General features: G+C 50.1%; 3 protein-coding genes across 9 annotated transcripts in view; 1 reads left to right on the top strand and 2 right to left on the bottom strand.

Annotated features, from left to right (window-relative positions):
* The window catches only part of CUNH11orf49 (chromosome unknown C11orf49 homolog), a 167,089-nt gene extending 166,487 nt beyond the window's left edge, over positions 1-602 (top strand). Inside the window, exon 9 of the mRNA XM_031371004.1 lies at positions 297-602. Within this exon, the coding sequence (XP_031226864.1) occupies positions 297-456 (160 nt within the window). The 3' untranslated portion in view covers positions 457-602. The remainder of the gene's footprint in view (positions 1-296) is intronic.
* Positions 471-13,070, bottom strand: Arfgap2 (ADP ribosylation factor GTPase activating protein 2). Of its 2 annotated transcripts, XM_031370994.1 has the most exons (17): positions 12,787-13,070; positions 12,501-12,619; positions 11,881-11,953; positions 10,857-10,988; positions 10,697-10,777; positions 9,871-9,952; positions 9,574-9,630; positions 8,948-8,989; positions 8,550-8,602; positions 7,991-8,127; positions 7,771-7,902; positions 3,778-3,906; positions 3,562-3,696; positions 2,533-2,659; positions 2,295-2,388; positions 2,070-2,188; positions 471-1,632 (listed from the first exon to the last, which is right to left on the bottom strand). In XM_031370994.1, the coding sequence occupies exons 1-17, from the start codon at positions 12,856-12,858 to the stop codon at positions 1,612-1,614; spliced, it is 1,605 nt and encodes a 534-aa protein (XP_031226854.1). In that variant the 5' UTR covers positions 12,859-13,070; the 3' UTR covers positions 471-1,611. The 2 variants fall into 2 exon arrangements, with proteins under 2 accessions (XP_031226854.1, XP_031226855.1); XM_031370995.1 differs by lacking the exon at positions 8,948-8,989.
* Positions 13,071-13,513: 443 nt separating this feature from the next.
* The window catches only part of Pacsin3 (protein kinase C and casein kinase substrate in neurons 3), an 8,635-nt gene continuing 187 nt past the window's right edge, over positions 13,514-21,961 (bottom strand). Inside the window, exons 1-11 of one of the 6 annotated variants that reach the window (XM_031370996.1) lie at positions 21,280-21,390; positions 18,302-18,365; positions 17,968-18,058; positions 17,669-17,825; positions 16,666-16,901; positions 16,409-16,564; positions 15,245-15,420; positions 15,009-15,129; positions 14,780-14,916; positions 14,309-14,430; positions 13,515-14,011 (exon numbers count right to left, since the gene is read on the bottom strand). In XM_031370996.1, coding sequence (XP_031226856.1) covers positions 13,896-14,011; positions 14,309-14,430; positions 14,780-14,916; positions 15,009-15,129; positions 15,245-15,420; positions 16,409-16,564; positions 16,666-16,901; positions 17,669-17,825; positions 17,968-18,021 — 1,275 coding nt within the window. In that variant the 5' untranslated portion in view covers positions 18,022-18,058; positions 18,302-18,365; positions 21,280-21,390 and the 3' untranslated portion in view covers positions 13,515-13,895. Of the gene's footprint in view, positions 14,012-14,308; positions 14,431-14,779; positions 14,917-15,008; positions 15,130-15,244; positions 15,421-16,408; positions 16,565-16,665; positions 16,902-17,668; positions 17,826-17,967; positions 18,059-18,301; positions 18,366-20,629; positions 21,117-21,279; positions 21,391-21,961 lie in introns of those variants that run through there. The other 5 variants (XM_031370997.1, XM_031371001.1, XM_031370999.1 and 2 more) reach the window with 5 other exon arrangements.

Raw genomic sequence — 21,961 nt, 5'->3', positions numbered from 1 at the left:
TTATACATAGCGTCTCTAACTCTTCCAAAATATATTTTTATATAAAAAGTCTGAATCTTTAAAATGCTTTTCCAAGCCAGGCATTTTAGTACATGCCTGTCATTCAGCACCAGGGCTGAGACGGGAGGATTTCAAGTACAAAGCAAGTCTGGGCTATGGAGACAATCTCAAACAAAAACAGAGTTCCGATGACAAACAGGTCCCTGTCTGCCTCCTGTGATGAGGTGCTGAACCGCTGAGGTTGCAGACAAACTAAAGGGCCAACTAACACCACCTCTTTCCTCCACGTGCAACAGGGTGGTGAGGTCGAGGCTGTACCGGACCCCGCGGCAGCAAAGGGGCAAGGAGCCAGGGGCCTTTGGCTGTCAGAGAAGAGACAAGCTGGAGGCCCTGGAGAGAGTGCCCTCAGCTTTGGCACCAACGCCCAACCCATATCGGTGGGAGCCCAGAGAGTGAGCGAAGGGCCATACTGGGCAGGGAGGCAGGACCGAGAGGACACTGACCCACAGGGCCCCGTGGGGGCTTTATTTTGACACCACTTTGTTTCAATACAAACAGTGCTGAAAGAAAGTCATGTCCCTCTGGGGAGGGATGAGGGAAGAGTGGTGAGTGGTCTGTGTTGTTTGGGAGCCCAACCTGCAATCCACAGGTAGAGGTTGGGCCAGACTGCCAGCGTGGCAGGGTGAGATGGCACCAAGGATGACACAGTGCATGGCCCAGCTGCCAGTGGATGGAGCCTGCAGCTGCAGGTCCTCACATTCTCACTGGTTGATGGGGTGCTGTCCAGGACCCCTAAACCAGGATGATGCTGAGCTCCAGAGCTGCTTTCTCTCTGTCTTAGCTTCCTCAGCTAATAGGTTCACAGCATCCAGGCACGACACACAGATGAGACTCACCGTGGGGCCAGGCAGGACACAAAGAGGATCTCAAGCATAGGCAGAGGGTGCTGTGACCCACAGTAATGGTAAATAAGTCAGCCTCCAAGGGATAGATGTGACAACGGAAGATTGGTCAAGCCTCCAGGCTGATCCCAAATAAAACTTTTGGGTACCAAGCAAAAGTTCTAGCTCTTAGTGAGCTACCAAGGTCCTTCTCCTAACCCATCCTTCCCTGGAACCCAGAAGAGGCCACTGACAGAATAGCAGTGGCAAGTCCAGAACTTCTCCCTGAGGGGCTGATACAGCACAACTCTTGCTAAGCCTCCTCTGTCTCTAGAAGATGGAGGCCCAAGCCCCCAGACCACCTATAAGGATCCTAGAGCCTGCCTTATGCTTCCCTCCTTGGGGAAGAACTAGACCCATAAAGCCATCCTGAAAGAACTCCTCCATCACTCCCAGTGCAGCAGGCCAAGCAGCAGCAGCTGTGGGGCAGGAGTGGAAAGAAGGACATGGAGGGAGAGTGTGAGGGGATGAGGACAAGGACTCGATGCACAGGCTGAGGAAAAGGGCTGATGCCGACCATTCCCCTCTCCAAGATCCTCCCAAGTCATCCAACTCACACACACACACACACACACAAAGTCAATAAATCCCCCAGATCCACAAGGCATCTTCAGCCTGAGAATCAGGGTTCTTGCTGTCACCACCACAGGCCTGAGCCATGGAGCCTGGATCAGTAGGAACCGTATCGATCCTGAATGGAGAGAATAAAAACACAAAGTCAGAGTCTCTAATCTGCAGGAGCTCCCCAGTGTACACAGTATCTCCTCAGCACACCCACAGCAGAACAAGGGCTAGCTGCTGCAGAGGGCTGGGGACCCCCATGTTGGAAGTATATGACAGAAGCTGGGGTGAAAGCCACCTGGATACTAAGGAAAAGAGAAGTCCTGCCTGACAGAACCTGGGAGGGAGCAGAGAGCAGTAGCCGTAACAAGCTTAGCCAAATCTGCAGACACATGATCGATCACCTTAGGGAGAGGCTTAGCCCAAAAACGGGGATGGAGAGCAACTCCCCTGCCAAGAAAATTGAGCACTCTCTAAAGAGCTGCCCATGGCTACTCAGCAGTATCTAGATACAGTAGAAGGCAAACCTCTTTTCACTTCTTCCCAGGTCCAGTAGCCCAGCCTCACCTGTAAAGAATTCATCACACCATTGGCCAGCACAGCCATCTTGCCAGCCACAGACTTGACACCCTGCTTAAACTGGGCAATGTCAGCTGTAGGAAGTACATTCCCCAGAGATACGGTTCCTGTAAAATTAAGGGAAGGGGTAATCAAGAGCTCTGCAGGAAGCCCTTCCCAGCAAAGGGCTCTCTAGCTGTGCTCATTTGATGCCTGGGACAACCTAAGCCCTACCTCCTCCATGAGCTCCATCCATGTCTCCAAAAAGGTCTGAAGAACTGATGGCACTGCTGCCCGAAAGCTGCTGTAACCGAGACCTGGCTTCATACTGTGTTGGAGAAAAGACAAGGTCTGGGTAATCTTTGGCCAGTGATAAAAGAATCGATTTATGCCAAATTAGGTTATTCTAATGCTAAAGCCCAAGAACAGACAGGGAAGCTCAGGCTGTTGCCAAGTAGACAACTCCACTAACCTCAGAATCCACCTCTCGACCAAAGAACATGTCAGATGAGATGGCTTTGGCTCCTGCAAACTTCTGACGTGCTTCACTGGACTCAAGACTTGAGCTCCGACTCTCCACTTCCCTCCGACTTGCAGTTCTGTGGGCAAGTGCAGAACATCTCTGACCCTTCTCATTACCACCAGAGAAAGTAGAGTTCAAAGTAGAGTTCAGAGACCAAAAAGTACCAGTAGCTTTCTGGCTATGGCTTATTACATCTATCCTGTGACTCTGGGATTCTAGAACCTTTCCCCCTAGTGAGTACCCTCCAAAAGAATGCCAAGAGGTCCTCTCCCTGAACCCAAGGCACAAAGAGCCTCAACTACCTACATTAGACAGAGTGAGGGCTAAGACGCAGAAAGAAGGTCCTATCATCACTGCTGCTGTCCTTGTCCTACTCAGAATCTCAAATTACCAAGTCTGTTTGCCTGGCTTACCCCAACTCTCCTGCCATAACTATTCAGTGCCATGATCACTGTCTCAGAATCAGGCTGATGTGAATAAGAGGGCTATGCCACTTCACTGATGATGCACAGGCTCTAGGCCAGGGTTTTACAACTTCCTTCCAACAATCCAATGAAGTTTTTACTTATGTCCTATTTCACAAATGGATAGTCTATAGTAACAAAATGTTGTTCATAGTAAAATGGAGTAAGATTTTCAAAAAGTAAGGGGCCTACCAGATGGAAAACATGGGTTTGATTCCTAATACTGCAGTCAATAAAAATAGAAGCATATAGCCTTTGGAAGGGACATCAGAACTGAAATGGAAAATCAGGTTCCTCCCACCACAAAACAAATCCCAAGCTAAAAGCTCCCCACTTGTCTAATGAATGGTCACTAGCTATCTGTGGCTATTTACAATTGCTAAAATGACATTTAAAGACATTAAAAATTCAGTTCCTCAGCTGCACTGGCTCAAGAGCCACACAGCTAGTGCAGCTGTCAACCATTTCCATCACTGCATCAAGTTCTGCAGATGGTGCTGCCTGCCCACGCTACCTTTCTGAAATAGGCCGGATGCTGGAGATGGTAACTTCAGGTTCCTTCTCTTCTGCCCTGTCCATACCCCAGGCTGCATCTGAGTCCCAGCGGGAACCAAAAGTCTCTCCCAGGGAAAAGGGGTTATCCTTGTACCTAGGGAGGCAGCAGAGTAAGCAGCTCAGAGAAGCCTGTGAAGGAACAAAGAGCCAGTCTGTGCCCCAGCAACAGCCTTACTTTGGGGGTCCAGAAGCGAATGTTCCAACATCATCAAACAAGTCAAGCTGTGAACGGGAGGATTTTGCACTCAGCGGGGTTTCCTGCTCAATCATCTGCATCTCAGACAGTACAGAATGAGAGATGGAGCTGTGGAGAAAACACAGCAGGCCAAAGGCTGATAATGAGCATCAACTGTTCATGGACCAAGAGCAGCAGCCAGGCTGATGGGTCTGTTTGCCCAACCAGTACCCACAGTGTAGCTCCCTGCCTGTGCATTGCACTGGGCCAGTCCAGGCAGAGAACTGTGCTCTGAACTGTGTGTAATGACCTGGGAACATACTCAGAAATGACAACATACCAGCTCTGTTCTCTCAAAAGACTTTTCCCTAGACAATGGCTATTGGTTGTTCTCTTAATAATGTACACCAAATGATGAGTGCTCAGTCTCCATTGTTTCCTTTTTGGCTTTTGGTTCACATTTTCTAAGGAGACTGGTTATGTGACCCGGATCCCCCTCCCTCAGCCTTTCCAATGTTGGGATTACAGACATGAGCCACCATGCCCAGCTCCATCTCCATCCTTACTCAGAACCTCATTACACCACAGACCCTATCCTCCCTGAGATCCTGACAGGCATATGCATGCACAAAGCAGAGCATGAAAACACCAGCTGATCCTCATGGTAGTCCTTAATCATTCCATCTCTTAGAAAAGAAAAGAGGAAAAGGAAGAAAAGGGCATCTCCTAGTTCAGAGTCTGCAGTGCCTCACTCCTGTCAGGATCCGTAATGTTCACACACTCACCAAGGTTCCAAACTGAAAACTCCCAATGAATACTTTGCAACAGGATTTAAATAAGGTAGTCTAGATTTAAGTAAGAGATTCTGTTGCACTGTAAAAAAGAACAAAAAAAAAAAAAAAAAAAAAAAAAAAAAAAAAAAAAAGAAAGAAAGAAAGAAAACAAACCACAGGGGCTAGAGAAAAGGCTCAGAGGTTAAGAGCACTGGCGGCTTTCCCAGAGGGAACATGTTTAATTCCTAGCACCCACATGCAGCTCACAACTATCTCTAACTCCAGTCCTAGGTGACCCAGTACTCTCTCTGACCATGAGTCATCCTTGGCTATGTAGCTACTTTGAAGCCAGCCTAAGCTACATAAGACTGTACAAAAATAAAAAAATAAATAAAATAAATAAAACGAAAACAAAATAAAAACAAAAACAGCCTGTTTTTAGGCCAGCCAGGACTAGTGAGACCCTGTCTCAAACTAACAAACAACAACAAAAACAAGAAAACCAGGGCTTATTCCCTAGGACATTGCAGGGGAGAAATGACCTCCACATGTGTGCCATAGGACATGTAGGTTCCATATATACACACATACAAATTGAAAAAATAAGAAAATAAAAAATGTAATTTTAAAAGATTTAGTAAATGATTTAGTAAATGTTGGTAAGAGTGCTCAATGAGTTGGGCAGTGGTGGCACACGCCTTTAATCCCAACACTTAAGAGACAGAGGCAGGCAGATGTCTGAGTTCAAGGCCAGCCTGGTCTACAGAGTTCCAGAACAGCCAGGGCTATACAGAGAAACCCTGTCTCAACAAACCAAAAAAAAAAAAAAAGAGTGCTCAGTGGGGTAAAAGCATTTGCTACAAGTCTAACCCCTGGGGCCCAAACAGTGAAAGGAAAAATTCCCATAAATTCTGACATCCATCATCCATACTGGCATACACACACACACACACACACACCAGAAAAAAATTAAATGTAATAATTTTTTAAAAACTTACATACTAATTTTTTTATAAACCAACAAAAAACCCTGATATGGGATCACATTAGAAGCAGAGACAGGAGGATCAGAATTTCAGGGGTCTCCTCAGCTATATAGCAATTTGGAAGCCAGCTTAGGACACAGGAAATAAATAAGAAACAAACAAAACGCAAATATGCTTACATCATACATGAAAACACAGACATTCACACACTCCTGAACTTCACTGATGACATAAGTGCTTACACTAGTAGCATACAGACTGAAAGGGAAGAAGGTAATACCAAGTATATGTTCTGAAAGATTAAATTACAACAATCAGACCTGCCTTGGAGGATATAGTGGCGCACACCTTTAATCCCAGCGCTCAGCAGAGGCAGGCGGATCTCTGAGTTAAAGGCCAACATGGTCTACAGAGTGAGTTCCAGGAAAGCCAGGGCTACACAGAGAAACCCCCGTCTCGAAAAACTAAAATAAATAAATAAATAAATAAAAATAAAAATTTAGAATTAAAAAGTCAACTCATTTGCCAATTGCTAGGTTTGGAGCTTTGAGGAAGCTGCATCTCAGTTTCCTCATCTGTACAGAGGTGACAAGGCCTCCTCCCTGGGGCTGTTATGTCTAAGACGTTCCTCATAACGAGCCCATGCCTCCTAACAAGAGCCAAGGCACAGGCTAATTACAGCCAGGACCTTGTGAATGGTACCAGTAGATGATCACCATCATCTTCTGCTGCTGCTGCTTTCTTCTTCTTTCTCCTCTTTTTCTTCTTCATCATCATTTCTCTTTTGAGACAGTCTCCCAGAACCCAGTCTGACGTTGAATTCCTATGTAGCCAAGATCACTGAGAACTCCTGCTCCTACTGCTTCCACATCCCAATTGCTAGGATCACTGGTGCATGACACCATTCCTCGAAGATACATTTTAGCCCAGGCTAGCCTCAAACTTGCTATATAGACAAGAATGACCTTGAACCTCTGATTGTTCTGCCTCTGGAGTGCTGACAAGTCTTACATCAACACACTAGTTTATATAGTACTGAGGATTGAACTCAGAGCTTCATGCATGCAAGACAAACATACTACCAACCAAGGTACATCCCCAGGCACCAGACACTTTAATTTTTAAAAGATAAAAAATCTGGACCGGGGTGATGGCTTAGCAGTTAAGAGCACTGACTGCTCTTCTAGAGGTCCTGAGTTCAATTCCCAGAAACCACATGGTGGCTCACAACCATCTGTAATGAGACCTAATGCCCTCTTCTGGTGTTTCTGAAGATAGCTACAGTGTACTCACATACATTAAATGAATAAATCTTTAAAAAAAAAAAAGATAAAAAAACCTATTACTATCTTTAATTCCAGCAATTGGAAGGTAGAGGCAAAAGAATTTCTGGGAGTTTGAGGCCAGTCCAGACTACACACTAAGACCATCTTTAAAACAAAACAAAACAAAACAAAACAAACAAACAAAAACAACCACCATTACTGAAATCTCTAAATATTAACTCAAAATGCTTCAGAGAGCAGCTCTGATTTTTTTTTTAAGATTTATTTATTATTATTATAAGTATACTGTAGCTGTCTTCAGATGCACCAGAAGAGGGTGTCAGATCTCTTTACGGGTGGTTGTGAGCCACCATGTGGTTGCTGGGATTTGAACTTTGCTGGGATTTGAATTCGGGACCTTTGGAAGAGCAGTCAGTACTCTTACCCGCTGAGTCATCTCACCAGCCCGCAGCTCTGCTTTTGTTAAGTTCTGGAACAACAAACTCCCAGCTAGGCAGTGGTGCCCTGCCCCCACAAACACACACACACACACACACACACTCATACAAACACAACACACACAAAACTCCCCAACCCAGAGGCATTCGAAATGTGTGATAGTCTGAGGTATTATATATCTGGAAGGATGAATAGCATTTAGTGGACAAGGACTAAGAAAGCAAAAAGCCCTAAGGTTCTCAGGTCTTGGGGAGAAAAGAACTGCCCAGTCACAAAGCAGCCATATTAATAAGTGCCATCTTAACCTGGAGTAAAACAGCCCCTGATCCCCTCACTTAAGCAACTAACCCGTGAGGGCAAACCACTACCCTAGGTACTTGAAGACAACAAAATATTGTCTTTAGCCTCAGAGGAAGACTAAGCAAGGAACCCTAGCTGGCTGGGTAGAGCCTGTTCTGGCTCCCAGAAAAACAATGGCATTTTTCTAACACACTAGGGCCCAAGCCTCACCTTCGGGACACCAAGCCCATGCCCAGCCTTTCAGCCTGCTCTCGCTTCTTTCCTTCAAGATTCTGTAGCTTTTTCTCCTCCTTCTTGCGATCAATCTGGAGCTCCTGGTAGGCCAGACGCATGGAGGCAACCCTGGAGGGAATGAACACTCAGAGGCTGCCATCCATGCCACGTTCCACCAACCCCCCCACAAGCCAAGGGCACCACAGCAATCACGCACATGGACTCTTCTGCCTGCTTCTTGGCATCAGCTGCCTGCTGCTCTCGGAGCTTCTCTGCCACCTGGGCCTGTCGCTCAATCTCAGTAAAGCTCTGGTTGCTCACCTTCTGAGCTCCCAGGCCTTTCTTGGCACCCAGCTGAAGAGAAAACCATGTGATGTGGGGTCTGGCCTGCCAGTCTCCTCAGCTCCCTCCCCAGCATGGACTGGAATCACACACACAATGAAGGGGATCTTCCTCTTTAGGGCCCAATGAGCATTCTAAGACAACAGTAGTTCCACTAGAGCTGGTGATGAGGAGCATGGCACAACTGCCACACAGATCTCAGGAATGAGGACAACAGTTAATACTGACTAGGGCCTGTATGTGCCAAGCTCTCTCAGTACTAGATGTACTTAGTCTTGCTTACTGCCCAGGAGTACCCTTAAGACCAGTATCTTTAAATCACTTTCACAGACAAAGTTCAGATAAGTTTAGTAACTTTGTCAGTACATGGGAGGAATTGAAGGGGCCCAACTCCAGCTCGCAGCCACCCTATGATATTGCCTCATCCCACCTACCCCTTTCTTAGCTGCTGTGGGCTTCTTCTTGCCAATAATGGAGCTTTTCAGTTCTGTGTGAGGAAGAAGGTGAGCATGAGCTAGGACAAAGGACAGTCAAAGAATGTGGCTCAGTCCACACCAAGCAGCTTCACAACAAAAGCATATAAAAACAATTCCTTCAATGGAAAGGCAAAACTGCCACCACCAGTTCCAGCCAAGACTGTTCAAGCCAAAGACAGACAAGGTTAGGGGAGTTCGCTGATGCCCAAGTGACAGTAAGAGCCTATACCCAAGGCACCAAAGACAAAGTTCCCAACCAAAGTGACAATTGTTAGGCAGGGTAGCTGCCCAACAGCCTCAGCTGCTAGAGCAGAGAGCTGGCAAGCAGGGGACAGGCTTCCCAAACCCCTGGTTACCTCTGGTAGAAGAGGGCCCTTTAGCTGACAGATACATGGACTCTGGAGGAAAAACAGATGTGTAGCTAACAAGGGCCCAACCCAGAAGCTTCATAAAGCTCCCAAACCCAGAAGCATATGCAGAGCCTGCTTCAAAGTCAGCCTTCTCACAGAATCAACTGGATAGTCACTGGCTTCCTGCCCCAACCCCCAAAGAGTCAACAGAACAAACCAAGGTCAGCAAGGAATTGTTTACCATAACCAAGTCTGAAGGCCACAAGAGAGTGGAAAAGGCTGAACTTTGAAAGGACAGTATTGCCTCTAGCAACGAGCAGCTCAAAGCTATCCCTCACTCGCCTCATGAAATGGACAAAATGGGTCAGTTCTATCTGACATCAGTCCCATTCCAGCCTCCCATTCTTTGGCTAGATTGACCCTCACACTCAAAGTGACAGCCATCTGGGCTTGTCAGCTCAAAGGCTCTGAGGTCAATGTGGCAGTCAGAGCTTCAATTCCAGTGCCCACCCAAGAGGGATCAGTTGCTCAGTGTCCTATGGCTAGTTCACAGGAGTAGGCAGCAGAGATCTGGAACAAATACTTGAGGTCCACTTTCTCCCAACCTCCCCAACACCTTCCAGCTATCATACCCAGAGAGGCTTGGGGTGAGGTTCCAAGCAGATCAGTGTTAGGGCCATGTTCAGGTTCTGTGAATGCAATTGACAGAAATTATATTAAGGAGGTTAGTAAGACAGAAATTAAGACTTAATTACATTAAGGAGTCACTGGCTTTCCTCAGCTTGCCATCAAAAGATGTATGCCCACCCCTTCCTCCAAGGACTAAAGTGAAACCTCCGAACTCCTATGTCCCTGGCCAAGTGTCTACTTTCTATAACCTAGTCCTTTTCCAGGCCCAGGCACATGGTTGAGATCTGGGCTGAACTCACGTGCCAGGCTACTGCTCTCTGAAGGTAGGGCTGGTTGCTGGGTCCCTGAAAGATCAGTGGCTGCTGTATCCCAAGCAGGGGCCTAAAAGAAAGCCAGATCACAGAGGCCTCAGTGAGCCCTCCTAAAAAAAAAAAACACAGCTACCTGTGGACTGCTCCCAGCTGTAAGACAAGACTGGAGATTAGCAATCATACCCACCAGTTACCCCGGAAGACAAATGTAGGAAAACAGCCTCTTCAACTTACAGCCGAGCCCATCCCCTAACTGATAGAGCACTAAGAACTCTTACATACTGACCATGCACCAGGCACAAATCCAGGGTGCTCACAGATACAACAGGTTCAGTTTAAGTAACTATGTTCAGGCCCTATGAAGTAACTATGTCTCCAGTTTAGAAACTGAGTTTCTGCCAGGTTAAGTGACTTAGCCACATCACAGAAATACTTGCAGAGAAGCTGGGATGTAACCTGAGGCTCTAACTTCAATACCCATTGCCAACAGAGCGGAGACATTTCTTACAGGTGGGTCACAGGAGAGCCAATCCTCATTGTCTCCAACTTCTGTTCCTCTTTGGAAAATCTAGAAGTTGTTTAGGGTCCCTGAGACTTCTTAAGCTTTCAAACTATTCTCTACTCCAGGATCCATTTCTAAGGAGGATTCCACTGCACTCCCATAAGAAGCAGGCAGTAATTACCAATTCTGAACTACAAACACTCTCTGAAATATTGTACCTGAACACAAGAATTTATGTCATGATCACAAAAGGGTCTATACAGCCTTGGTAAGTAAAGCATTTATCAGAGGAAATATCCCCATGGTATTCACCTGAGTATGTTCTGTGAAGAAATCAGAGTCTTTCTTCTCTGGAGAGTGACTAGGAGCACTGTTCATATTGTCTATCCAAAGCTGGAAGGGAGGAGACACTGAAACTCAGGGCTGTTACCATCTCTGATTCCAGCACCCTAGCCCAGGAACCAGCACTCACATCAGTACCATGCCTAGCCAGAGCTGCACTCCCTAACTGCCGAATCTTCTCTCGGTACATTTGCGCAGCTCGGCTGTTGTATTTGGTGTTAGCATCATTGGCCATACATCCATGTTGGCGGAAAAAAGCAGTCTGGAGAGCAGAGAAGGAGTAACATGTATGTGCAAATACTCTCACCAAAGAGAACTGTATTCACACTATAAGAGACACTTTACTGAACAATTGGGCTACTATTTATACAGAATGACACACTACTGACAATAGCAAATTTTCATAGAGGTAAAGGTCTTCCAAAATTTCTTTTCAAAACAATACAGGGCTGGGCAGTGGCGGCGCCCACCTTTAATCCCAGCATTTGGGAGGCAGAGGCAGGTGGATTTCTGAGTTTGAGGCCAGCCTGGTCTACAGAGTGAGTTCCAGAACAGCCAGGGATAAACAGAGAAACCCTGCACAAGAAAACAAACGAACAAAAAAAACAAAAAACTAAAACAAGACAAGACAGAACAACCACAAAACCCTTAATTTTTATTATTATAAGTGCACCACAGCATATGTGCAGGGGTCAAAGGACAACTCCATGGAGCTGGTTCTCCTTCCACCTTTATATGCGTTCCCTGAACTAAATGAATTCAGGTTACCAGGCTCGCTCAGGAAACACCTTCACTCACTAGTTGGCCTCACTCTTCCCTCCTCCAAAATTCCTCAAAACAAAAACAAAAACACCATGCCATCCTCTCCCTGTGAGATCTCACTCCAGCTATCCTCCCTCCAGGAGCCCACAAAACCCCAATGACTATGGAGATGCAACTATTTCCCGAGAGCACCTGTCTTGTTCAGTTTATATTTAATTAAGCCTCTTTGAAAGAAGCTGTTTAAAATTTTCTGAATTTAGAAGAACAGTGTGCGGCATATTCCAGAGCTGCAAACTCTCTGAACAGAGAAACCAAACTCACTTTAAGAAATCAAAGAAAAGTTAAGTACCCAGGCAGAAGGATAGGGGTGGAAGAAGGTAAAGGAACGTTACCGCATTGGCATTCCCGCCGACCTGCATACATCTCAGCTGCAACCAGCTCCAGTTGGAATCCAACTCTGTGGACCTGTGTACAAGGGCTGAGTGTCACCTACCAGTTGGCACTGAGACATGCTTCCCTATCAAGACTAAACCTGTCATTTGGCCTCAGGCTTCCGTGGGTGTCCAGGAACCATCAGTCACGGTCCCATTTCCTCCTCTCTTCCCTGTATTTGAAATCATTGCTCTTCACCTAATCCAAAGAGTACTAATTATTTCTGAAAAGGAGATCCGAAAGGAGGTCGACTTCTCAGGAATGCAGGCACGGATTTGGCTCTCCTTAAAGTTTGGTCAAAGTCGCACTGGAGATCTATTGGGCCAATCTTTCTGCAATAACAAGGTCAATGCATCTAACTTCTCCCCCAAAACTGATGCTGAGTATAACCGTGAGGAGAGAAGCCTACTGAGGCGGATTCCGCACCCTGTCCCCCAGTCCCCTGCTGTAGTCTACCAGAACTGCCGTCAGGAGGTACCCAAACACCGAATTCAGAAAGGTCCAAGTCCAGGCGTCCTCTCCCCGTCGCTGACCATACATACAGCTCCTATGGAGGCACAGACCCTCACACAGAACCTACCTGATAAAACTGAGATGGACACCCAAGGAGCGATGCACTCCGGAACAGTCAATACACAAAAATACACCATAAGTGATGCTGGCCCAACTAGGACTCTTGGCGCCACAATCGAAACAGGCCTAAGTGGAAGAGGCGACAAGTGAAAGGTTAGGGCCCGGAGTCGCGGCCCGGCGCAAGAAACCACAAGAAAGCCTCCAACCTCCGTCCCCGCCCTCCCTCAGACCCCAGGGGACGGGAGACGTCTTCTCCGCCGACGTCACGACCCGTGCCCCGCCCGCTCAAGCACCTTGTTGGTGGGAATTGCGCGAAGCCTCTTAAAAAGAGTCTGAATTTCGGTCTTGCTCGGGTCCGCCGCCATTTTCTCTCCTTCCCAGACACAACCGCGACCGACAGGTCCCGGCGCGGGCCAATCCTCGGCGGCGAAGGCAGGCTAACCGCGCCGGTCACGACAGGGCCCTGACCCGCCTACGAGTGGAGTGATTCGACCAGATCTGGGCCAATGAACGTCGAGCTGGACTGAAACACGACGTCACAGCCGGGAGCTCCACAATGGGCCTGAGAGTGAACGCCGCGCTGCGCCTGGCCAATCCGCAGCCGGAGCGGGCGACGGCTCGTGGACTGGTCCAAACTTCCTCTCGAGTTCCTGCTGGACTCCCGCAACTTACGTACCGCTCGACCACTGGCAGTAGGCAACAGGCAGATATCCGCGGCAACAGACTCTGATGAGTTACTGATGGATGAATAATGATTAACAATCTCTCAAGTGCTCCTAGTCCCATGGGGAAGACATTGGCAGGGCTCCAGCTCAGCTCACAATCCAGCAACTGGCCTGGAGCAGAGGCCGGCACACAACAACCTTGATCGCAAGTCCCTTCCAGTCCAGATTACAGTCCTTGAAATTCCGGGGCAGATACCAGGAGGTAACTGCCTGCCCAGTCCCAGTTCCAAACACATGGCGCGCCCACGGACCTCCCCCATACCCCCTACCAGCAAGAGTGGGGTATCAAAAGATGCTCACAACACTTGATGGGGTTTTTATTCTTGATCAAATTTAATACACACTACAACAAGTCACCAAAGAGGGTGCTGCTAGCCCCAAACTACATTCTCCCCAACCTCACCCCAGGAACTCCTAAATACTTTAGGAACTGGATCCCCCTGCTTCTGGGATGACCCAGATGTTCCCGAGGAGGCTCAGGCACCTCTCAACTCTCTGTCACTCCAATCTCCAACTCTAGACACAGTCCCCTTCCCTTCATGGGCCCTAAGACTTCCTCCTGTGGGAACAGAGGGACAGCAGCAGCACAAGGTTCAGGGCCTTCAGGTCCAGCAGTCCAGGAAGAGCTGAGCTCTGGCCCAGGCCAGAGAGACACTGTGGTAGGGCTGTCAGGGCACTCAGGCTCCCACACATTCGACATAATTGGCAGGGTACAGACCAATGCGGCCACTCTGCAGCTGGCCCTGGCACCAGCCCTGCTCATCCTCCTCACTCATCTTCAGCAGCTCTTCCCCTGAAGAAAGACAAAACGGTCACTGCCAAAGGCACCGGCTTCACTGGTCTCAAAACTAGGTCATGGATGGGATAGAACCAGGGCCTACAAACTGGAGGATACCCAACTCAGACCGGGATAGGACACAGGCAGGAAAAGCCACCCAACCTTAGACCCCAGGGAAGCAACCATCAGGCTGCAGCTGGACCCTGAGCAACCTGTGAGAATGGAGTCCCTGGCTTTCCTTTTCTACAGCCCTGCTCTAGCAGGTAAAACAGGTGCTGAAATGGAAAGGAACATGAAAGGACCCCAGCATACCTGCTCGGAAGCTCAGCTCATCAGCTTCCTGGCCAGCATAGTCATAAAGTGCCCGTACCCTCACCCCAGCAGCAGCTTTCCGGGGACTCTCCTCATCTGACCAGTCCTCGTCCTGCCCACTACTAGAGAGAGAAACACAAGGGGACAACTCAGGGCACAAGACTGACTGTATCCAGTACTCAAGACAAAGGGCATTGCTGCTTGCAGGATCGCTAAAGAGGCAGGCGGGAAGGAGCTAAATGAACGGTCACACTGCTGCCACTCACTACTGTGGATGCAGGTCCAACTCTGTGCACAGGGCTGTTTACAGCCAAACTGTGAGGGACACTGGACCATGGAGCAAATATGAACCTCTGTGAAATTAACCCTCCCAAGATGGCCCTCGGGTACTGATGTGATAGGAAAGAAGAGGTGGGGAACAAGCAAGCTATAGAGCCTGGTCTTTGTTCTGACCAGGATCCCAGCTCTCACCCCGGGGATGATGGGGACTGGGGTGGGGGTGCGGTGCCATCTCTTGTCGGTACAATGCTGGTCAGAGTAACCTCATCCGGGCTCCGGCCACCCTTCTCCTTGCGGCTGATGGCTCTCTGTGTGTCTAAGGACCATTCCTGTGGAGAGATTTTGGCCCATCTTCACTGACTTCATCAAAAGCTTTGTTATCCTGAGCCCAACCCAATCCTACCCAGCCTCTAACACTTGCCTCAAACTGTGGCCAGTTCATGGCCATGCCAGGCCCATGTGTGCTACGCCACCAGCGCAGATCTTCTTCATCACTGGCAGCCTCAATGCCCTGCTGCAGGTCTCGATGGAGTTCATGGAACCTATGAGGCACCCAGTCAGACAGGGAAGGCCAAAGCCCCTAGAACTTCAAGTCATGCAGCCCAACCAGAACCCAGAGGACATCAGGGAAGCCTCTATCCGGTGTGCCGGCCATACTTGTCACTACTGGAGAGGTCGAGGTGTTGATGCAGGGTGAGCAACACATCCTTGAAGAAGAGAAGTCGTTGGCGCTCGGCAGCCTGGCAGCTCTCAAAGGCCTGCTCCATGTCCTCCATGTAGCGTGGGGTATAGCGATTTAGCTCTGCCAGGGTCTGCTCATACTGGGTTTTCGTCTGGGTGAGAGAGAAGGAAGGTAGTGAAGATAGGCTGCCTTCCACTCAGGCCTGCACCAGTATTCACTGAGCATAGCCACAGGCTAGACCTGAAGCTAGGCACCAAGGGCAGTCAAGCCTGATACTCACTTCCTACCCTCAGGGACTGACAGAAGCAGCCTAATAAGGGAAGTGACACACAAACATCTAGAAGAATCTGGATGGAGTGCAAGACAGGGTCAATCTAGATAATAAGGTGAGATAAACAAAGTAGGCTTCCTGGATGAGGTGTTATAGAAATGACACCCCTCAGAGAGGATGGAATGCTATCGAGAAGAGCACTCAGGGCAGGGGACAGAATATGCAATATGAGAACTGATTTCAGGTAACTAAGTCCCCAGGTGCCTGAAACCCAGACACTTCTCTCTTAGGTTAAAAAAAAAAAATGCCGTTCTTCAAAATCCCATTGCTTTCCTGGGTAAAACATCGTATTTCCTCATGTTTCTCTGTGCATGTGTATGTGCGTGTGGTGGAGGCAGAGTGTCAACATGGGGTGCCTTCCTCAGTCACTCACAGCACTTAGACAAGCTAGCCATCCAGGTCCAGGGGTCTACCTGTCCTGTCCATTTCCGACACACACCCATTCTGACCACTCCCTTTTACCACTCCTGCTGCCTTGCCTAGCTTTTACCTTCACTACCAGCACTTCACCAACTAAACTATCTCCTCAGGCCCAAGTTCCTCCTGTTTGTTTGTTTGTTTGTTTGTTGAAACAGGGTCTCACTACTGTAGGCTTTTTTGGCCTGGAATTCCATATAAACAGGGCTAACCTCTATGTAGACCAGGCTGGCCTTGAACCTATAGAAATCTACCTGCCTCTGCTTCCTGAGTGCTGATATTAAAGTGTGCACCCTGGCGCCCAGCCCAAATTCTAGTGGCATTGGGGATTAGAGCAGGAAGAGCCTAGGGTTTGAAAAGGCATCCAGGAAACTTTACCAGGGGACCATACCTTCTCTGCCTCCTTGGTGCAGCGTCCCACCCGCTCCTGTAATTTTCGAAGCTGCTCCTGGGACATGGAGCTGTCTGCCTTCGCGTGGCTCTCCCGGGTCTGGGCTGTCTTCTCGTCCTTTCGGGCTGTGTGGTAGCTCTTCTTAGAAGCCTCAACCTAACGAACATGAGAACAACTTGGAATCCTAGACGCCACACTCTGGTCCCGTGCAGACCTGGAAGGTGCCTGCCTTCAGTAAGCACTGCTCCTGGCCTCACCTCCTTCAGCCTCTTTAGCCAGGGCTTCTGGGCTTTACGGAAACCATCCTCTGCAGCCCGGCTTTCCCGAAAGCCCCCCAGCACTGGCCGGTGGAAAGCCCCGCGCTGCCAGGTCCGCACTCGCTCGCTGTCTGGACCATGCAGCTTCTCCCTCACCTCCAAGTGCAGTTCGCTCAGCCTCTCAGCCGCAGTGAAGAAGGCATGCCAGGCCTTCTCCAGAGTGCCGTATTGTGGGCCTGCAGAGGGATGAGCTTGGGCCAGGCAGGGTTGCTATCTTAAATATGACCTTTCCCTCCCCGCATCAGCTTTGGGTGCCAGACAGGGGCGTTGTAGGAGTTGGGGTGCAAAGCTGAACAGCAGCAGTGTCAAGTGCTGTGTTAGAATTCCCTACTCTGCCCTGACATGAGCTATCTCATGAATCCTTGCCTTCACTACTACCATGGGGACACTGCCATTGCTAACATGGAGTGGGCAAAAACAACAACAAAACAAAACAAACAACAAAATTAAACCTAGAGAAGTCAGGTTAACTTGTCCAAAGCAGAGTAAAGCCAAATCTACTGCATAAGCTCTGTATGTCTGGGATCTTTCTACCCAGATAAAAGCCCTGCACTCCAGCCTCGAAGTGTTGACATAGCCTTTGATCCCAGCGCTTGGGAGGCAGAGGCAGGCAGATTTCTGAGTTCGAGGCTAGACTGGTCTACAGAGTGAGTTCCAGGACAGCCAGGGCTACACAGAGAAACCCTGTCTCAAAAAAAAAACAAACAAACAAAAGACCCACACTCCACTTTTAGCTTTTCCTAGCTGTGACTTCAGGCAAGTCCCTTCTCTGACCTTCATTTCTGTTCTAGAAAACAGGTGGAGTAGGAATATAGATCTCTCCTGCCATGCATGCTAAAGCCTTAAATTCCATCCCCAGTACCCACAAACCCTCAAGAAGCTGTCCTGAGGGTCCCACCCTCACAACCTGTGAGGCCTTCTGTAGGCCTGCATACTGGCTCACCCTTCTCGACAGCACCCCTCCACTTTCGGGCCCAGTCAGCCAGCTGCTGGGCATAGGCCTTCTCAATTCGAGCACGTTCTTGGAAGCAGCTAACCAGGTCCCCACAGAGCCTGTGCCCATCCTCAACCCTCTGCACCGTCCGTCTGTAGTTGCCAGCCTAGAGCACAGAAGAGAGATGGCTTTATGAGTCCCTGTGCCAGCTGGGGCTGACAGCTAAGCTACTCCCCTGGACAAGTGGCTGAGCCCAGAAAGAAAGGAACAGTTCGCTGCCACTCCAAACCCAGTCCCCAGCCACTTACCTCCCAGAAACTGCCCCCTAGGACCTCCCCTCCAGCGTCCTCTTCTGGAGCCATGGTATCCCTGCAGCACGGAATGGTGGCAGATGTGGTGCTGTAGAGGGCAGGTAAATAAGCAGAAAAATGAGACCTGCAGTTTGGAGGCTGGGAAAAAGCCTTCTAACAGTCTAAAGTTTTGTCCTTCTGCCATCCCCACCACCCAAGGAATGAGCAGAGGAATGGCTGAGCAGCAAAGGGCCAGAAGTCCCCAGGAGGAGCCAGGAGAGAGGCAAAGATGGCAGCTCCCAAGTTCCCTGCTCCCTCTGGATCTACCCATCTCAGTCCATCCTCTACATACCTGGGGTCTCCAGATCACTTCAAGGACCCGTGTCCAAGTCTTCAAGCTGCCACTATGAGTCTGTCTTGACGTTAACAAGAGCACAGAAGGGAGTGAAGAGTGGGAGCCTCCGGTGTCCAGGGCGGTGCCCAGTACCCCCAATATAGCAACTGCTGTCAGAAGTGCCAGATTCCAGGCCGAGAATGCCAGACTGGTCACACAATCCAGCAAGGGATTGGGTGACAGACAGGGGCGGGTGGTGGTCAGAAAGCCCCACACTCCTACTTTGGATGAGAACTCTCGGCTCCTTGGATGACAAGTCGACCCCATGAACAAACCAGTCTGAGTGAGGAGGTGCCCTGTCACAGCCCCAGCAACTAACTGTCCATGCTGAGCAGAGTGGAAAGAGAGCCAGAAGGCCTGGCCCCTAGCATGACCAGGAAGTTTTTGGACAACTGTGTTTTACTGTCCTAAGGGAGCCTCAGCTCACTCTAGAGTGGAAATTCCCACACCTGGTCAGCATCCATGCTATGGCTGATGCAAAACTCAAAACTAGGCAATGATCCGGAAACACTTGAAAGATCCATCATTCATAGGAGACACTTGCCTGCCCCCTACCACCATACAACATCCAGGAGTGTCTCAAAGGGTCCTGAGATAACAATTCCATCCTGCCTTCAAAAAGTCCAGGGTAATTTTACCCCCAAAGTCAGTCAGTCAGTCAGCCCCCCCCTTAACACCCCACCCCAACTAGAGGACAAGGGACATGCAGTCTCCTGACTCCAGGCAAGGTGTCAGCTCTCCCCAGTACCAATTGACTCAGTCCATAGAAGGAAATTACTTTCTTCCCTGAGATAGCCCAAGGCCATAGGGGACAGTTGGGTCAAGGGGACTAGAGTAAGAGATTGCAGCAACCAAAGCAGGACTCTGACACACAATGCTCTCTAAACTGGTAAACCTCCACTCACTCTCAAAACTCCAAACTTCATTCTGCCTTCCTCAGGGCTCCCCATAGCCCCTGTGTTCCCCATCCCACTATATATTCCATAGGTTGTGACTGGATCTGTTCAAAGTCATTGGCAGACTTTTGCAGTTTCAGTTCACCTTTCCCCCGGGGCACCAGAATCCGTAACAACTAAATCAGAAAACAAGGGACTGGAGGCCCAGCTCAGAGACAGGACATACTTGAGGCCAGAGGTTAGGTTCATCATCAGCACCAAGAAGGAAAGAAAAAGAATGTCCCATCTGAAGACCAGAAAAGCTGCTGGCTACAGCAGCCCTGAGAAAAGCCTGGTCTAAGCTGACTTCCTATTTCTGTGGGCAGGAGGGAAACGGTCTCTCCCAGGGACCCCGTGAGCCTATAGGCAATGAAGATCCCTGGACACAGAGCAAACTGCCCCGCAAGTTCCACTAGCTCTCCATCTTGCTTCCTCTTGAGTCAGCCCCACTTGTCCAGAATGGCTTGTCAGTCAGATTGGGGTGGGGGTGGGGGGGGAGAGCAGTAATTATAAATCATTGGGCCATCCAGGACCTGGGGCCCCTGCCTACTCCAGGCTCCCTGCTCCTGGCTCCCAGGAGAGCTGCCCCCAACCCGTTCCTTCTCCCTGGCCCCAGAACAGAGCAGGCTGTGTGTGTGGTGCTGGCACAGCTCCCTCAGGCCTCACAGAGCAAACACAAGCTGGAGCCCCAGGCACAGCCAGGCCCAGCACCCCGGCTTCATCTAGCTCTGGGGGTGGACCTGGCACCTTGGTCCCTGCTGAGGAGGATTGGCATCTTGTGCCTCCTGACATTAGCAGAGACCCACATCTGAGTAAACACATCCTACCACAGCAAGAGATCAGAGAGCAAGAACAGGTAGTTAAAAATCTTTCCAGCCCAGGCCCTCCACCTAGCCTGTCAGAGAGAAGGCTCTGGGACACTGGTAGGGTTTCTTCTCAGCTGCTAGTGCTGAATTGGGAGTTCTGGGCTTCAGGACAGAGCCCACTCTCCCCTCCTGAGCTCCAAAGGCTTCTGCCTCCCTCCTCTATTACACATAAGCCAGCTCCCACCCTTTTCCAGTGGCTGGGGATACAGGCCTGGAAGAGAGCAAAGCTACCCTGCCCAGCCCGGTCCTGTGTCCTGAGTCACAGGCTGCACCCAAGGGCTTCCCCAGCAGCCTCTCCCAGTCAGCCTGTAGAACTAGGATTTGGAGGTACAGGAGGGGCTGGCTGCTGACCCAAAGAGGGGCACTTAAAATCAAGAGACTGGCTCAGTCTTTTGGAAGGCTGGGGGAGGGGGGTGGTTCAGAGAAAGGGGGAGGAGGCAGAGCCAGGGAGGGGCATAACAAAGGGGCACTTTTGGAAACCCGACCTGCCGGCTGAGGTGCCTGCTCGCTGATGACGCACTCCTAACCTCGAGCCTCCACACCAAATCACAGAACCCAGGGGCTGCCGGTCTTTGGCCTCCACCCTTTATAGACAGCGCCACCCGACAAACCACCTCCGGATCCCAGAAGGCTCGGTGTTGAACAAGCCGGTGGAGCCAGCCACACGGATAGGCATAGCCAGGCCTAGACATGGAGGCTCTAGGACTTCTTGGACAAACTTGTTGAACTTGGTCTCAGTGGGGAGGTGGGGCCAGCTGGTTACTGCAGCGGGGAAGGGGTGCTGCCTACTAGGGTTAGCCATACAGATGGTGGCGCGAAGGGGCGGGGGGGGGCGGGCTTTTTACAGAGGCCCCTTCTAGGGCTTCACAACAGGCGCGAGGAGAGCCATTTGGGACCCTCTAAGGGCCCCGAAAGATGATTTGCTCCTCTAGCGTGGACGCTCCATTTCCCCTGGCTGGCCTGAAGAAACGCCTAATTAGCGTAGGAGATGGCAGCGCTCAGTGGCAGCCAATGGCCGGGGTCTCCCGCGCGGGAGTCCGTCCCATTGCCAACTTCAGGAGTCGGAGAACCAAGAAGCGAGCTAGAGCCGCCGTGCCGCAGCCGTGTCTCCCAGCATCCCCTCCAAAGCACTCACCGTGTCCTCTCAGGGGCCCTCGGTGGGTTGGGGGATCTGGCCACGCTCAGTCCGGAGTCCTACCACTCCCGGGTCCCGGCCACCGCCTCCTGGAGCGCTTCGGGCCCTCCCCCGGGAAGCCCGGCCCCCCGGACCCGCCCTCTCCGCGGAGCCGCCGCCCCAACCTCACCGACAGCATCCCCGCGGCGGGGACTGCAGGCATCTCTGCACCAGGTGATTAGGGATGCGAGCCATAGGATCTGCTCCCCCAATGCAGAGAGAGCCAAAGGCTCTAGTCTACGGAGTCTAAGGAGCCGTAGCGAGGCTACCAGAAAGCTCGATTTGAGCTTTGTCGCTCTCCGACCTTTCCAGAGCCTGGGAAGTGGGTGGGAGTGAGCGGGAACTTGCACGCTAATCATGGGGTGGGATTCGGGGACAATGCTGCATTATAGTCTTTGCTGAGAGCACCTTTCTTAGAAGTTAGCTACAGCGAGACAGGTTCACAACCACCCACTCCTCGTAAACCTTACGATTCACACTGACGTGAATGAGGGTTAGAGATACCTTCAGCTGTTTGCCCAAGATCTCTAGTCCTGCAGAAGCGAGACTAGAAAAGCCATTTCTACCTAGAGCAGCTATGCTTGTAGCTCTAGAGCGCATTCCGAGACCTGAGACAAACATGCGGTGGGAGTGCGACAAAAAA

This window comes from Mastomys coucha, unplaced genomic scaffold (assembly GCF_008632895.1).
Source record: "Mastomys coucha isolate ucsf_1 unplaced genomic scaffold, UCSF_Mcou_1 pScaffold15, whole genome shotgun sequence".
Lineage (NCBI taxonomy): Eukaryota > Metazoa > Chordata > Mammalia > Rodentia > Muridae > Mastomys > Mastomys coucha.
Note: the sequence above shows the minus strand (reverse complement) of the source record. Positions and strands in the feature narration are given on the sequence as shown.

Excerpts from the sequence above, each read along its gene's own strand:
- Arfgap2 (XM_031370994.1), bottom strand. The coding sequence starts at position 12,858 with ATGGCGGCGGACCCGAGCAAGACCGAAATTCAGACTCTTTTTAAGAGG. Across the intron at positions 3,697-3,777 it reads TTCGCTTCTGGACCCCCAAA|GTACAAGGATAACCCCTTTT; the intron begins GTAAGGCTGTTG and ends CTGCCTCCCTAG. Across the intron at positions 1,633-2,069 it reads GTGTGATGAATTCTTTACAG|GATCGATACGGTTCCTACTG; the intron begins GTGAGGCTGGGC and ends CTCTCCATTCAG.